The 13,169-nt window shown below is 51.4% G+C and overlaps 1 protein-coding gene across 1 annotated transcript in view; it reads left to right on the top strand.

Annotated features, from left to right (window-relative positions):
• Positions 1-13,169, top strand: part of PEPD (peptidase D) — a 109,687-nt gene that overhangs the window by 35,825 nt on the left and 60,693 nt on the right. The window contains exons 8-9 of the mRNA XM_081030403.1: positions 8,271-8,346; positions 9,526-9,572. Coding sequence (XP_080886529.1) covers positions 8,271-8,346; positions 9,526-9,572 — 123 coding nt within the window. The remainder of the gene's footprint in view (positions 1-8,270; positions 8,347-9,525; positions 9,573-13,169) is intronic.

Raw genomic sequence — 13,169 nt, 5'->3', positions numbered from 1 at the left:
GCTGAGTGAAGAGTGGAGTTGAACGTGACTCTGGGTTTTTGTCCTGAGAATTTGGGTGGTGTGTCATCGAGATAGGGATGCTGGGAGAGGCAGGTACTGTTGCAGATCAGGAACTTGTTTGGGGTGTGTTGGGTTTGAGGCAGGTACCAGTGGGAGAGAGGCTGGACTAGAGTTGAAGATTTGAGGGCTGTCGATAAGCCATCGGTATTGACCCTTGTGGGAGCTGGAGGGCAGGCCGGTCAGCCTACCTCTATCAGCAGCCCTGGCCCAGCGCCCATCACAGCCACACACTCTGTGAGGGTGGGGCCTATATACTTCAAGTTCACGGCTGGCTCTTGTTTTTATAACGTAACCAATGCCTGGCCCATCGATAGCCTTCATTGGCAGAAGAATAAATCCTGGATACTCAGGAATAGGCCTGTGTCCACTTAACTCCCCGCCTGTGACATTCCCTCATGGCCACTTACTGTCAGGTTCCTGGGAGATGATGGCTAAGTTGTATGCGCCAGCATCTCCTAAGGGATAAGTCGTTAGTTGGTCACTTTGGAACAAGCACACTTTAATTCTGGTGACATTTCTTCAAGGCTTGGAAGTAGATTCTGTGTTCATAAGAATACTTCCCAACTTTATTAAAGCCAGCAGCAGAAAGGACTTATTTGGCATTTGATGGCAGTCGAACTATTTCAGAAATGTCACATTGTCCTAACTGCCTCAGGGGTGTGTTTTAATAGTGTGGGTGCTGGCATCGGTAGTGACGACAGTCATTCTCGGTGAGAGCCATGACAGTCACGCTCACTGGCCTCCTCAAGTCACTGAAGGAAGGATTCTGGGTGGATTCGTGGGAGGTCTCTCATGTATAGGGGACAAGGGTCTTTCTATGACCTTAAATTATGAATCACTGATGCATCTTTGGGCCACTGTATTCTGATCCTAAGGTCTAATGGTTTTACCTAATGGTTTTACCACTGTCTGTCTCCAGGCTCCATGGAGAGAAGCTGCCTGGGGTAATGGGAAAACCTTTTGGGCAAATTCAAATTCTAACCCCAGCCTACCCCCTCGGGAAGTCACTTAACTTATCTGAGCCTCAGCTTCTCCATCTGTAAAATGGAGTTGTGGTAATAACCTAACTCACAGAGTGGACGTGAAGAGTCACTGAGTGTCCTAGACCATTCGGGCTGCCCTCACAATTTGCCACAGACCAGGCAGCTTATAAACAACAGAATGTTATTCTCACAGTTCTGGAGGCTGGGAAGTCCAAGATGAAGGCACCGACAGATTCAGTGGCTGGTGAGGACCTACTTCCTGGATCACAGACGACCATCTCCTCTCTGTCCTCACGTGGCAGACGGGGCAGGGAACTTTTTGGGGTCTCTTTTATAAGGACACGAATCCCATCCATGAGGGCTCAGCCCTCATGACCTAATCACCTCCCAGAGATCCCACCTTCAAATACCAACACATTGGAGGTTAGATTTCAAAATCTGAATTTTGGAGGGGGACTAATTTTCAATCTATAGTACCGAGCCTCTCTCAGTTTCCTCTCGTACAAAGTAGTTGTCTCCCTTGATGGATGGCTGAAGAATTGAGTAAGAGCATAAGTGTTAACACATCTGAATAATAATGGCTGTTACCTTTTGAGACTTCCTGCGTGCAGGGTATTGTGCTAAACATTTTATACATGTCTCCTTATTTAAAGAAGTCTTTAATTTGTTATAAGGAAAGTGCTCTGATTATTCCCATGCTACATATGAGGAAACTGTGGCCCAGTGGGATGATTTGCCCAAGAAAAAGCCAGGAACTGAATCCGGGCTGACAATGGTTCCAGGATCTTATACTGCCCCTTGTAGTTCTGAGGGGCACCCTGGAGAGGCCCGGGGGCTGCCTGAGTGTCAGCCTTTCTCTCAATTCACTCTTGGCCACTAGACATGTAGGGTTGCTCAGAGCCCCCAGAATAGATCTTGCTTGAGGCCAGGGTGGGGTGGGGTGGGGGCCAGGGGCTGTGCAGCTAAGCTCCACCAGCACCACGTAGGCCTTCTGCCACCCACATGCAGTCCAGCTCCTGGTGAGCAACTGAGCTGGGGGTTTGGGATTCCTCTCGGAGCCTGTCTGATTGGGAGGCAGTGAACAGCTTCTCCCAGCACCCTCCTAGCTTCATTTCTCATTTTTGTTTGGGTGTCATTCATTTCCTCTCGGTGACTGCTTTATTGTTTTCCATTCTCTAAAGCAGTGCCTTTTTTGATTTCCTGTAAATTCCTCTATAATCATACTCTTCCCCACAAACATGAGATCATAACTGATAATTTCTCTTCTTGTGCTGGGTATTGCAGTTTGAATGTGGAGGTCAAAAGTTGAAACTTAGTAAGAGCGGGCGTCTCACTTCCATAATTTAGGCTGTGGTTTTACTTTCCTGTTCTCTAGATGATTAAATTGATCCGAAGGTAGGGCGGGAAATAAAATGAGATGCTTTTGTACTGTCTAATAGCTCGGTGCCTCCGAATTTAGTTAAGTACCTCTGGAAGCGTTGCAGGAGAGCAAGCATGTCAGCAATTGCCGTGCGCTTTCTTGGGTTTTAAGTGAGACTGTGTGAAATTGAGTCATACACTGGTTTTAGAATTGTTAATTACATGGGGCGAAGGGGTCCTGCCTGTATTCATCAAGCAGTGGGGTAACATCTCAATTTCTACTGCCCGGCCTTTCTGTGCTCCGGAGGTGGTGACGTGTGGATGATTCAGAGGCAGAAGCACACTGGGACCCTATGTCCTTGTATATGTCCCAAATTAGAAAAGGGACATAGATGATGGCCTAGATTCTTGGTGTGTATGCGAAAAGTATTCCAGTAGGGCTGCTGTCTTTGTCTCCCAACAAATAGGCCTTTAACCCTAAGGTAACGAGAACACCAAGTGGGAAGTGGGATCCTAAGCAGAGAACTTGACTTCTCTGAAGGCAGGAGACGGATGTGGAAGCATCGGACCCTGGTCCAGGGCCCAGCGATGGAACCCCCACACCCCTCCTGCATGTGGCCCATGTTGTCCTGGCCCTAGTCAGGTCTCAGGCACAATCAGCTCACAACTGAGCTAAGCTATCGTGTCTTCATGGCTCTGGTTTCTCTGAGAGGACTTACTGATTAAGCCTCCTGAGGAGATGTAATTCCAACCAGCTCGTTCCTTTCTGTCCTGGCTACTATTCTGGGATTTTACCCTTTGCATCGCTGGGTCACGGGGGTGGAAGGAATGGCCATGAGGGTCCTGTGGTATTGAATTCCCACCCGCCTCTCCCACAGAACTGTCCTCCATATAATCATCTCCAGGAGAGATGGAATTCCTGTCCTTTGAAGTGGGTTTTGTTTAACGCTATGGCACTCTGATGCTGAGAGACTGATTTTAGAAATAACTTCATCCTATCTTGCTACTGTTTTCATCAGTGGAACATTCAGACCTCAGTTAATTGATGTCTTCATCCTGCATTTAATGGCCAGAGGCAGTTTCGTGACCTGTGAATATTTAAGGGGGGAAAAAATTGCACAAATGAATCTCAGCCTAGTCCAGCTTTTGTCATTTCAGGCTTCCAGCAGGGGACTCTGAGCTTTCCCCCCACCCCCTCCCATGCCCTTGGTGCTGCCTTTCTACTTGAGCAGTCCCCTCCTTGGTGTGTGCTCACCAGCACAGCCAGGAGCTGGCGACCCTGCGTGCTCCATCTCCCACACACACCAGGCACCCCCTTTTCCTGGTGGAAGAGCCTGAACTGTCCTCTGCCCAGATGCCTTAAGTGTCCTCTCCTGGGCTTTTGTCCCCTGATGCTTCATGGAGGAGGTGGCTTTCATCCTCTCCTGGGAATAGAAACTTTGCAGATCACAGTTCTAACCCTCCCCCCCACACACACACATCATTGGGCCAGATAAGGCTGAGCTGAGTTTGACACTAAGCATCTGTTGCTCCAGAGGCCATTGGACCCGCAGAGGTGGGACCATGGCCGAATCCCCTTTTCCCTGCCTTTTTTTGTGCTCAGGAATAATGGAAATAGGCTCATCAGATTCAGGGCAGTGAATTTTTCCTGAAGATGGGGAGAAAGCGTGCAGCATGCGGAAAGTCTTATTATTTGCTACAGTAATCTTTAAAATTTCTGGTGCTTATGTCATGGAGATAAGTGGGCCAGGCTGGCATGCCTGGCGTCTGGGCCAGACTCGAGGCCCAGAGCACCCTATGGATAATTGGGTAAGCGGACACACAGCAGACGTCTATTTTCAGGGCCTTTACAGCCTGGATTACATTGGGCCAGTCCGGTGCTCGGCAGGGCCAGTGTCTCCGGAGACTGCCTTTGTGGGATAACTTGCCCTGGTTCGATTTGATTTTTTTTTTTTCATGTGACGAGAAGTCTTGAGTAAATCAGTTAGAGGCCTAGTTTGTCATCGTCCCCAAAGTGAAATTGGAAAAGAAAAACAGGACTGTGGTCCCCGATGGCTAAACATGCTTATCATCTCTGAAGGGAAGAGAGCATGGTTTGGGCTCCAACTCGCTTTGTCCTTGAGCTGCTTGTGTGCTTTCCCCAGCTCATCTCCAGAATGAGGGCGCTCAGGCTGCAGGCAGGAGGCCGAATGGAGAGCCTGGGAGGTGGGCTCCTACTGGGTCAAATCCTAGGGCTGTCAGTGGCTGGGGGCCAGGCAGTGGTGAAGGGAGTCTGGGCTGCTGGGCCTGTGGAGGCTGTGCCCCTGTCCTGCCCAGGCCATGCCAAGCTGAGCAACGTCCTACACTGACCTGTGAACCCCCCGAGGTCAGCGGAGGAGGCTATCTTTTCATTTCAAAATGAGGCCACTATCTCTCCTTGTTGGAAGTGACGTCTTTCCGGCTTAGGTGCAGTGCCCAGGTGCTGTTTCTAACCTGCAGTTGCTACGTGTCTGCTTTGGGCCAGGCACTGTTCTGGCCCTGACACCCTGCCCTCCAGGGCCCCTACCTGGGAGGAGACTTCAGTGAAAAAGACTACAAGAGGGATAGCTTACCGAGGATTGCCATAGACTGCCCAGGAAACAGAGAGGGGATTCAGCCTGGTTTGGGGGCGGGGAGAGGTGGAGAATGAAAGGGCACTAGCAAGTTCCAGGCAAAGGAGTCCACTGTGGGGTGAGTCAGGTGGGGCCTGGAAAGCCTTGGGAGTCACCTTGTAGTTTTAACTTCATCCCAAGGACATCTAGAGGCCACTGAAGGTTTTAAGCAAGGAAAAGCAAGGTCCGGTGTGCACTTCCTGAAGGTCCCCTGCACTATCAGGGAGCAGACAGGCCTGAAGGCTTGGAGACCAGAAGAGGCAGGAGAGGTTGTCCAGGCTGGAGGGAGTGGGGTCTGGGTGGAGAGAAATGGACGGTCTGAGAGAGGTCGTGGAGGTGGATTCACAGTCCTTGGTCATCAGTTGGTTGTGGGAGCAATGGACAGACCAGAGGGAGGTGTCTTGGATGATGTCCTGCTTATGTTTTAAGCAGCAGAGGGGTGGCAGAGCTGTAGTGTGAGATGGGGGTATGTGGATGGGTCGGAGTTTCCGTCCTGCTGAGCTGGAGGTGCCTGGGGGACCTACAGGTAGAAGTACAGATGGGAGGCCTGTGCCAGAGATGGGGCTGAAGGGCTGGGAGGGGAGGGCCAGGCAGGGGGACCAAGGAGGGGAAGCAGGAGGCAGCGCCAGAGGAGGCAGGGCTCCTCTTCCTCGGGAGGTCACCTGATGCCTCTGGATTTGGCAGCTGGTGTCATTATTTCTCACATTTTGGTGAGAGGGCAGCTGGCAGAGCGATGGGCGTGGAAGGGGTAAGAGGAGAAGGGAAGGGAACAGAGTAGATGGGGAATTGGTTTGGAGTAAAACATAAAAGGTGCTCTCTCTCAAGCCAAGGGCTGTCTTGGTTTCCTTTCTAGAACTATGGCTGGGTAGTGGGGGCTACAACTTGGCTAGAGGAGGGAGAGGTAGGTGAGTGCTCGTGGAGCTTCCATTAACAGGGACCAGGTGAATGGAGGAGGCTGGGGCTCCATCTGAGCTGAGCCCAGGTGTGTGTTGGGGAGGGCTGAGCCTCATCAGGAAAAGGGCACCCCTTCCCTTGGAGGGGGTATGGAGGAGAGCACGAGGGGGAGGGCAAGTCTTGGGAGTTTGGAGAAGAGGTGAGAGTGCCCCCACCTGCTGGCTTCTGTGTTCTCCAAGAAGGAGGAGATGGGTTCATTCATCTGCTGAGAAGGGAGGGAAAAGAGCTTAGGAAGGTGCAGAAAGTTGAGGGTAGGCCTCCTGCATGACCCCCTCCCCACAACTCCTGGCAGAGATGGGGTGGGGTGGAGGCTGTGGGGCTGCTGAGTGGGAGCTGCTGTGCCATCCACCCAGCGCAGGACCCCCGCACAACCCCTGAAGCACTCACGCATGGGCACAGGCTCTGGTTTGACCCTCATTTGGCTAAGCCTGTGTGGATAGATGGGCTTGGGGTCTAGAGTATTGACCAGAATGGTGGCTGGAAGGATGGAACAGGGAGCTAAGCTGAATAGACAGGCAGAAGACCAGAGGCAAACAGCCTGGGCCTGTTCCCACCTGTGTGGTCACTGGTCGTCACTGAATTTGAGAAGCGAGGAACAGGCGGCAGTGGGGAATGAAGCACCAGGGCCCGCTTGGTTATCCTGCGGAGGGGGGGGGGGGGTCGGGACTGGAACTCAGAAGCCTGAGCTGCTCAGCTGAGTCCCGCCCTTGGCTCTGCACCCTCACCTTCCTGGGCACAGAAACGAGCTTTCCTGGGGGGTGGGAGGCTGCTCTCCATGCCCTGATGCAGATTCAGAGGCACCTTTATGGTGATAACGAACGGTTAGGCTGCAGCGTCTGCCCCTCAAGAAAGAAAACATGTTCATTTGGAAGAAGTCTTAGTGGGCTCGGGGGTTTGCCTTTTCCACATTCCCCAGAAGGTTTTACAGTCTTAAGAGGGCATCACTGGGCTGCAAGAGGCTTCCTCACTTCCTGGTGACAAATTGCTGGCTGTCCCAGCTGAATGGCATCATAGAGATGGTGAGAGCCAGTGGCTCAGGCTGCTTCTGTGAAGTCCCCAGGCTTTGCTGCCTCTGATAGAGGTGGAGGCGGCTTCCCTGACAACCGCCTGCCTCCCCTGAGGCCGCTTAGGGTGGTCAGGCTTCAGAGGACGCACAGTGGCTGGGTGAGAACTGCCCTGGGTGGAGGGGCAGACGCTGGTCAGCCATCGTCAGACACTCTGTCTTTGTCGATCTTGAGAGCACTTGAGTATGTTCCCTTTGAGAGAGGGAGAGGGGCCGTGTAGGAGCTTTGGTGAAGAGATGGGTCACCTTTAGTAAGGATGCAGAGCGGGCCATGAAGGGTGGCCGAGGACTCTGTGCTCTGAATGACTGGACGTGGCTGTGACCAGGAGTTGCTTGTTTGAAATGGTAGAGATAGAAAATGAATATTTAGCTTCTCTATGTGAGACTTACTTGGGGATGATATTGATTGTGAAAACCAGAAACCTAACCAAATTTGGGCAAATTAACATGAGTTGATTGTGAGGACCCCAGGACCCCCTGGAGTCTTGTTGCAGGAAGTGCAGTGGTCCCTAAAGGTCAGCAGGGTCTCTTGGTTGCACCTCTGGCCCCACATAAACCCCACTCTTATTGCTGTTTCTTTCTTGTCTGCTCCTGCCTCCTGCTTCTTTCTGCAGACCGGCTATTTCCACTTCATTCCTGCACTCAGGCTGGAACTGGCTGCACCACCCAGCCCACTGTTCCCGCCCCCACCCCTGTCTCAGGCAGGGGCCCTCAGGCATTCCTGGGTATAGGTGGGTGGGGGTTCAGAGGAAATGGGAAACCTCTCCAACCAACTGGGCAGAGAGCCCTAGGAGGCAGCATACTTAAGATTCAAGTCCAACAGCCTCACCATGTTGATTTTGTCGCGATTTTATAGATGAGGAAACTGAGTCTCAGTTATGCAGGGTGTGTGTCTGGCTGCAGAATCTGACCTGCTACCACCACCCACAGTGACTTCCAGATACCCAGGTCTTATAACTGGAAATAGCCTGCACTCCAGAGACTGGCTTTAAATCAGGATGGGCAGTGCTTAGTGCAGTTTTCACGCCTGGGGCTTGGTGGCCCACCCTGTCGCCATCCCCATGCCCACGCAGTCCGTCAGCAGCCTGGCTGGGCACAACCTGGCCCTGTGCTCCTTCCCAGGCTGTGCAGGTGTGGTGGACCTGGGGTCTCCCTGGAGGCGGCCAGCCAGCTCCTGCTGGAAGTTACTAACTCGCTGCTTTGTTTTTCTCCTCCCTGAAGCCGGGTGTTCAAGACGGACATGGAGCTGGAAGTTTTGCGCTACACCAATAGAATCTCCAGCGAGGCCCATCGGGAGGTAAGCAGAGCCCTGGCTCCTTCTCGGCGAACAGCATCGCCCTGTGTGGGATAAGAGGGCAGCGTCCAGATACCCTGTTTCCCCGAGTAAGGGGAAAAAGTAAGACCTAGCCGGACAATCAGCTCTAACGTGCCTTTTGGAGCAAAAATTAATATAAGACCCGGTCTTAATTTACTGTTACATAAGACCGGGTATTATATATTACATTACATTACATTATATTGTATTATATTATAGACCCAGTCTTATAGTAAAATAAGGCCAGGTCTTGTATTAATTTTTGCTCCAAAAGATGCTTTAGAGCTTATTGTCTGGCTAGGTCTTATTTTCGGGGAAACACGGTACAATATCCCAGGGTGGCTCTGGTCCCCGGCGTCATGCGAGCAGACATTCCAGGCACACAGCGACAGCTCTTTTCTGTTCCCCAGTGGGGACAGGGCAGTGACAGCAGAGGTTCTTAAGGCACCCACCCTCAGGAAATTATCCAGCAGGAAGTCCCACTTCCAGGAAGGTAGGGCTTTTTCCTTCCTGCCGTTCTGGCAGTTCTAGCCCCTTTTAAATAATCTTTTGTACTTACCCATGTTTCAAGCACATTCATTACAGATCTTCATTTTCTAAAAACGTCCCCACACGGTTCTTTCCGAACCTTCCCACTTTACCTGAGGAGCAAGAGCAAATAAGGAAGTGTATTTTTTGAAAGACGGTCAGGGTGACTGTGGTACCTGCTTGGTGACAGTAACAGCTTTGTGTCAGGAGAGAGACAGGGGTCATTGGTGGGCAACAGAATTCTGTATGAGTTCATTTTCACTGTGTTTTATGGGAGTGAAACAAAGGACACCTTTTAGGGTAATCATAGCTTTTGGAGCAGTAAGTGATCCCCGATATCTCGGTTAAATCTTAACTGCCCTCAGCCCACCGCCACCTGAGCCCCAGCTCTGTGCTGGGTGTTTATTGGCTTCTGAACGGAAGTGCTCCGGAGTGGTTTAAATAAACCGTATGGCTTTGGGAGCTTTAAAAAAGTTCTAATTTGTCACATTTCTGCATCACCGTGTGCACATAACAGCCTTTTATTTTTTTTTTTAAAGAAGAGACGCTTTTGAAAAAGTGCTATACGTTATGTGTCAGACAGTGCTACTTATCTCCTGATACAAATGTCTTTGCTTAATATCCATCCTCCAGGTAATGAAGGCTGTAAAAGTGGGAATGAAAGAATATGAGATGGAAAGGTAAGCTGCTGTGTTTCTCTGGGTAAAGACTGAAATGTAAACACAGTAATTTATGTTCCCTGAGCAAGCGGCTGATGAGGCACCGCGGTGACAGGCGCAGATTGAGTGGGGATAATGAGCAGGGCTTCTGCCTTGTGGGCCGCGAGGATTTTTCCTCCACGTGCGGCCACCTCGCTGGCTCTTGGCAGAGTGTTTGATAGTAATGGTCTTTGATTACTTTTCAGGCTGGTTTAGTGCCCCATCATTCCCCTCTTTGGACTTTGTGCAATTTGCAGGAAACTTTACCAAAGAGCGGCTATTGTGACTCTGAAAGGCGCTAGCTAGTAAAACAGCTTGCCGTTTTTATGTGTAAACATGGCCATTGTGTCTGCTGTGCTTGGACAATTGGGTCTTAGGGATGGTTAAGTGGCTCATAAACTGTTCTGGAGAGCTCCATTGGCCTTGGGCTCCAATTAGGTCTACAGTGAGCCAGTGCCACCCTGGTGCTTCCTGGGGCTGCCCAGCCATGATGGGCAAGTGGAAGGTGAGTGGGGACCAACCCTGTGATTAGAGTTGGAACTTTCAACCCCACCCTCAACCCCCCAGGAGAGGAGGAGGGCTAGAGATTGAGTTGGACCCATGAGTTAATCAGTTGTACCTACCTAATGGAACCTCTATGAAAACCTTAAACCACATGGTTTGGAGAGCTTCCAGGCTGGTGAACGTTGTGAGATGTTAGGGAGGATGGCAATGCCTGGAGAAGGTATCCAAGTTCCATGCCCTTTCCCCCCACCTTACCCTGTGCGTCTCTTCCATCTGGCTCTCCCTGAGTTGTATCCTTTATAATAAAGCGGTAATAGTAAAGCGCTTCCCTGAGTTCTCTGAGCCATTCTAGCACATTATCCATCCCAAGGAGGGGGTTATGGGAACCCCCAATTTAGAGCCAACCAGTCAGAAGGGAGGCCAGATTTGTGACCGGTGTCTGAAGTGGGGACAGTTTTGTGGGACTGAGCCCTTAACTGGTGGGACCTGTGGTAACTCCAGCAGTTAGTGTCAGAATTAAATTGTAGGACACCCAGTTGGTGTCCACAGAGAATTAGAGACCTGGTGGTATGGAAAACCCACACATTTGGTATCATAAGTGTGAGTGCAGAAAAAAAGAGTTTTACTCTCGTCCCTGCTTCCCAATCCTGGGCTGCTCCTTCCTACCTGGCCTTGAGAGCTTGGCGTTGCCTCCCCTTGCCCACCTGGCCAGGCCCACACCCGTTGGGGCACCGTCAGGGCCTGCTCTGCCTCCAGGCCCCCTCGCAGCCTTTCTGGCGTGCTGCCTTTGTCAGTGCAGGGAGAGGGTTAGGAGCAGATAAAGTCAGCGTGGGCCATTACGTTCACCATCACGTGGCTTGGGGATTGATGTCTTTTTCAGAGTCTAACCTTGACTGGAGTCCTGAACAGGGAGCCTCTTACCCTGGGTGGTAAGAGATTAACGTGGTGTTGCTATGGCGTTCCAGGATGGGGTCATGGAACAAGTGCTTCGTCAAGGACCCGGGAGGGCGGGACGGTTTGTGGAGCCTTCCTGGCTGGTCTGTGCTGCAGTGCGGAATGTGCTCCGAGATTCCCAGAGCCCCTCCCCCACTGGGATTGTGGACAGGAAGAGCTCTTTGGGACTCTTAGGGAAGTGGGCTGGGCAGTGGTCCCTGAGACCAACTCTGCCCCAGAAATCTGTTCTCAACTGAATTGGCCCAAAGTGACCCACAGCTGATGCCTCAAGTAAAAATAACCCAGAAATTGGAGCAGGACTAGCTTGCCCCAGTGTGGAACTCTGCCGTCTGCTGCATGCTGGCAGCCGTGTGCCCTGTGCTGCAGGGAGCCCAACTCCGAAGGTGACTCCTAGGAGGGTCGTGAGCTGTCCTCCAGCCCTGCATCCCAGAGGCCAACTGTGTGACAGTTGGACGGGCCTGTGTATGAGCTCTGGGTCAGGGGTGGAACCCTTGAATACTTCCCCCAGTGCTTCATTACCCCCACCCAAGGTAATGGCAGTTTTTTAAAAAAAACACCTCCCCCCACCCCAGAAAAAATAGTGTAATGAACCTCAAAATCCCCGTCAGCGTGATTGTTTAGTTTTGTCTCGTTATATTAAGACCACATCCTAGCCATCATATTATTTCACCTGTCAGTACATCAGTAGGGGTCTCAGTTGGTGAGGATATTTTTTTCCTATACATAAGCACCATATCATTATCGCCTCTAACCAAATTAGCAATAATTCCTTAATAGTATCAATATCTAGTCCATATTGGTCTAAAGCTATCTTTTTAGAGTTGGTTTGTTCAAGTCGGGATCCAAAGTCTACGCGTTGCGTTTGGCCATTGTTTGAGGGAGGGTCTCTTGTGAAGCTGGGCTCTGGGGTGATCTTACCTTTGTCTTCAAACTGATCCGCCTCCCCCACCGTCCTCGTCCCTGGGTTCGCCACGGTGCTGCCACCTCTGTGGATCAGGGCGGCTCTCAGAGAAAGGAGCCTGGAGATCGTGACCAGAAGCAGCTGCCCGGAGGGTGTGGAGTGGAAGCAGTTCAGCTTGTTGTGCCAGGTGTGTGCACTGATGTGCACCTACTGTGTGCTATGCCCAGCCTGTGGCTGGCCATGGGAGATACAGAGTGGAAGCAATGCCTGCCCATGAAGACATCTGATCTGTGGGTCCCTGCGAGCTAAGAGCGAGGGTTCCTGGGGTAGAGGGTCTGGAGGGAGCTGGGGACTGCTCTGGGGAAAAGCTGAAGCAAAGATGACCAGAACAAGATCAGAGACTATTCTGAAGGACAGGTGGGTGGGGTGACTTTGGAAGCAGAGGGTGTCACCCCGAGGATGGTGGGAAGATGGTTTTCCTAGGATATGTCACATCTTGGGGTGTCCCTGGCCAGATTTGAGGAGGGCTCTCTCAACTGCCAGTGCCAGCGTAAGCCCCTGCGACATCTGCAGCTGTTACGGGGGTGACTTCCCTTTGCCTCGAGCTCTCTGTGGGTGAGTTGGATGAATGGACAGGAGAAAGAAGAAAATGTCCTGAGCTATTTTTCTGCTGTCATCTATGCCACTGTGAACCTTAGCCTTTTTAAAAAAAAAAAAAAAAAACTAGGTGAGGAATATAAAACCTCCATGGAAGCTAGTGTTAGTCCCCACGGGGTGCTGCCCTTTTCACGTAGGCAGGGCTGATCTCTGAGAAGGTCCCAGCCAGCCAGATTCCCCGGGCAGGCCACTGACCCCTGGCTCAGAAGAGTATCCCTAGGACCTGCGATAGCCAGCCCCAGAAGGGCAGGGACTCCTGTGTGTCCAGACTGGAGGGAGGGTGGGGTTGGTGAGGGCAGGAGATGGGGCTCACTTTCTAGAAGGAGGGCATCCCACCCCCCAGGCGACAGTGCTCAGACTCAGACACAAGAGATGCTGGCCACGAGACCCCATTCTAAGTCTAATCTTTTTTTGTTTTGTTTGTTTGTTTTATTACCAAAGGTTTGTTATAAAGTTTTGAGGGAATGTTTTAAAACGAGGAGGGAGCTGATGGCAGTTATTAAGACACCTCCTCCTTTGTGCTGTGCCTGGGGGTGGGGTTTCAGAGAAAATGAAAATCATTT

Source organism: Rhinolophus hipposideros (assembly GCF_964194185.1).
Source record: "Rhinolophus hipposideros genome assembly, chromosome: 21".
NCBI classification, from domain to species: Eukaryota; Metazoa; Chordata; class Mammalia; order Chiroptera; family Rhinolophidae; genus Rhinolophus; species Rhinolophus hipposideros.
Note: the sequence above shows the minus strand (reverse complement) of the source record. Positions and strands in the feature narration are given on the sequence as shown.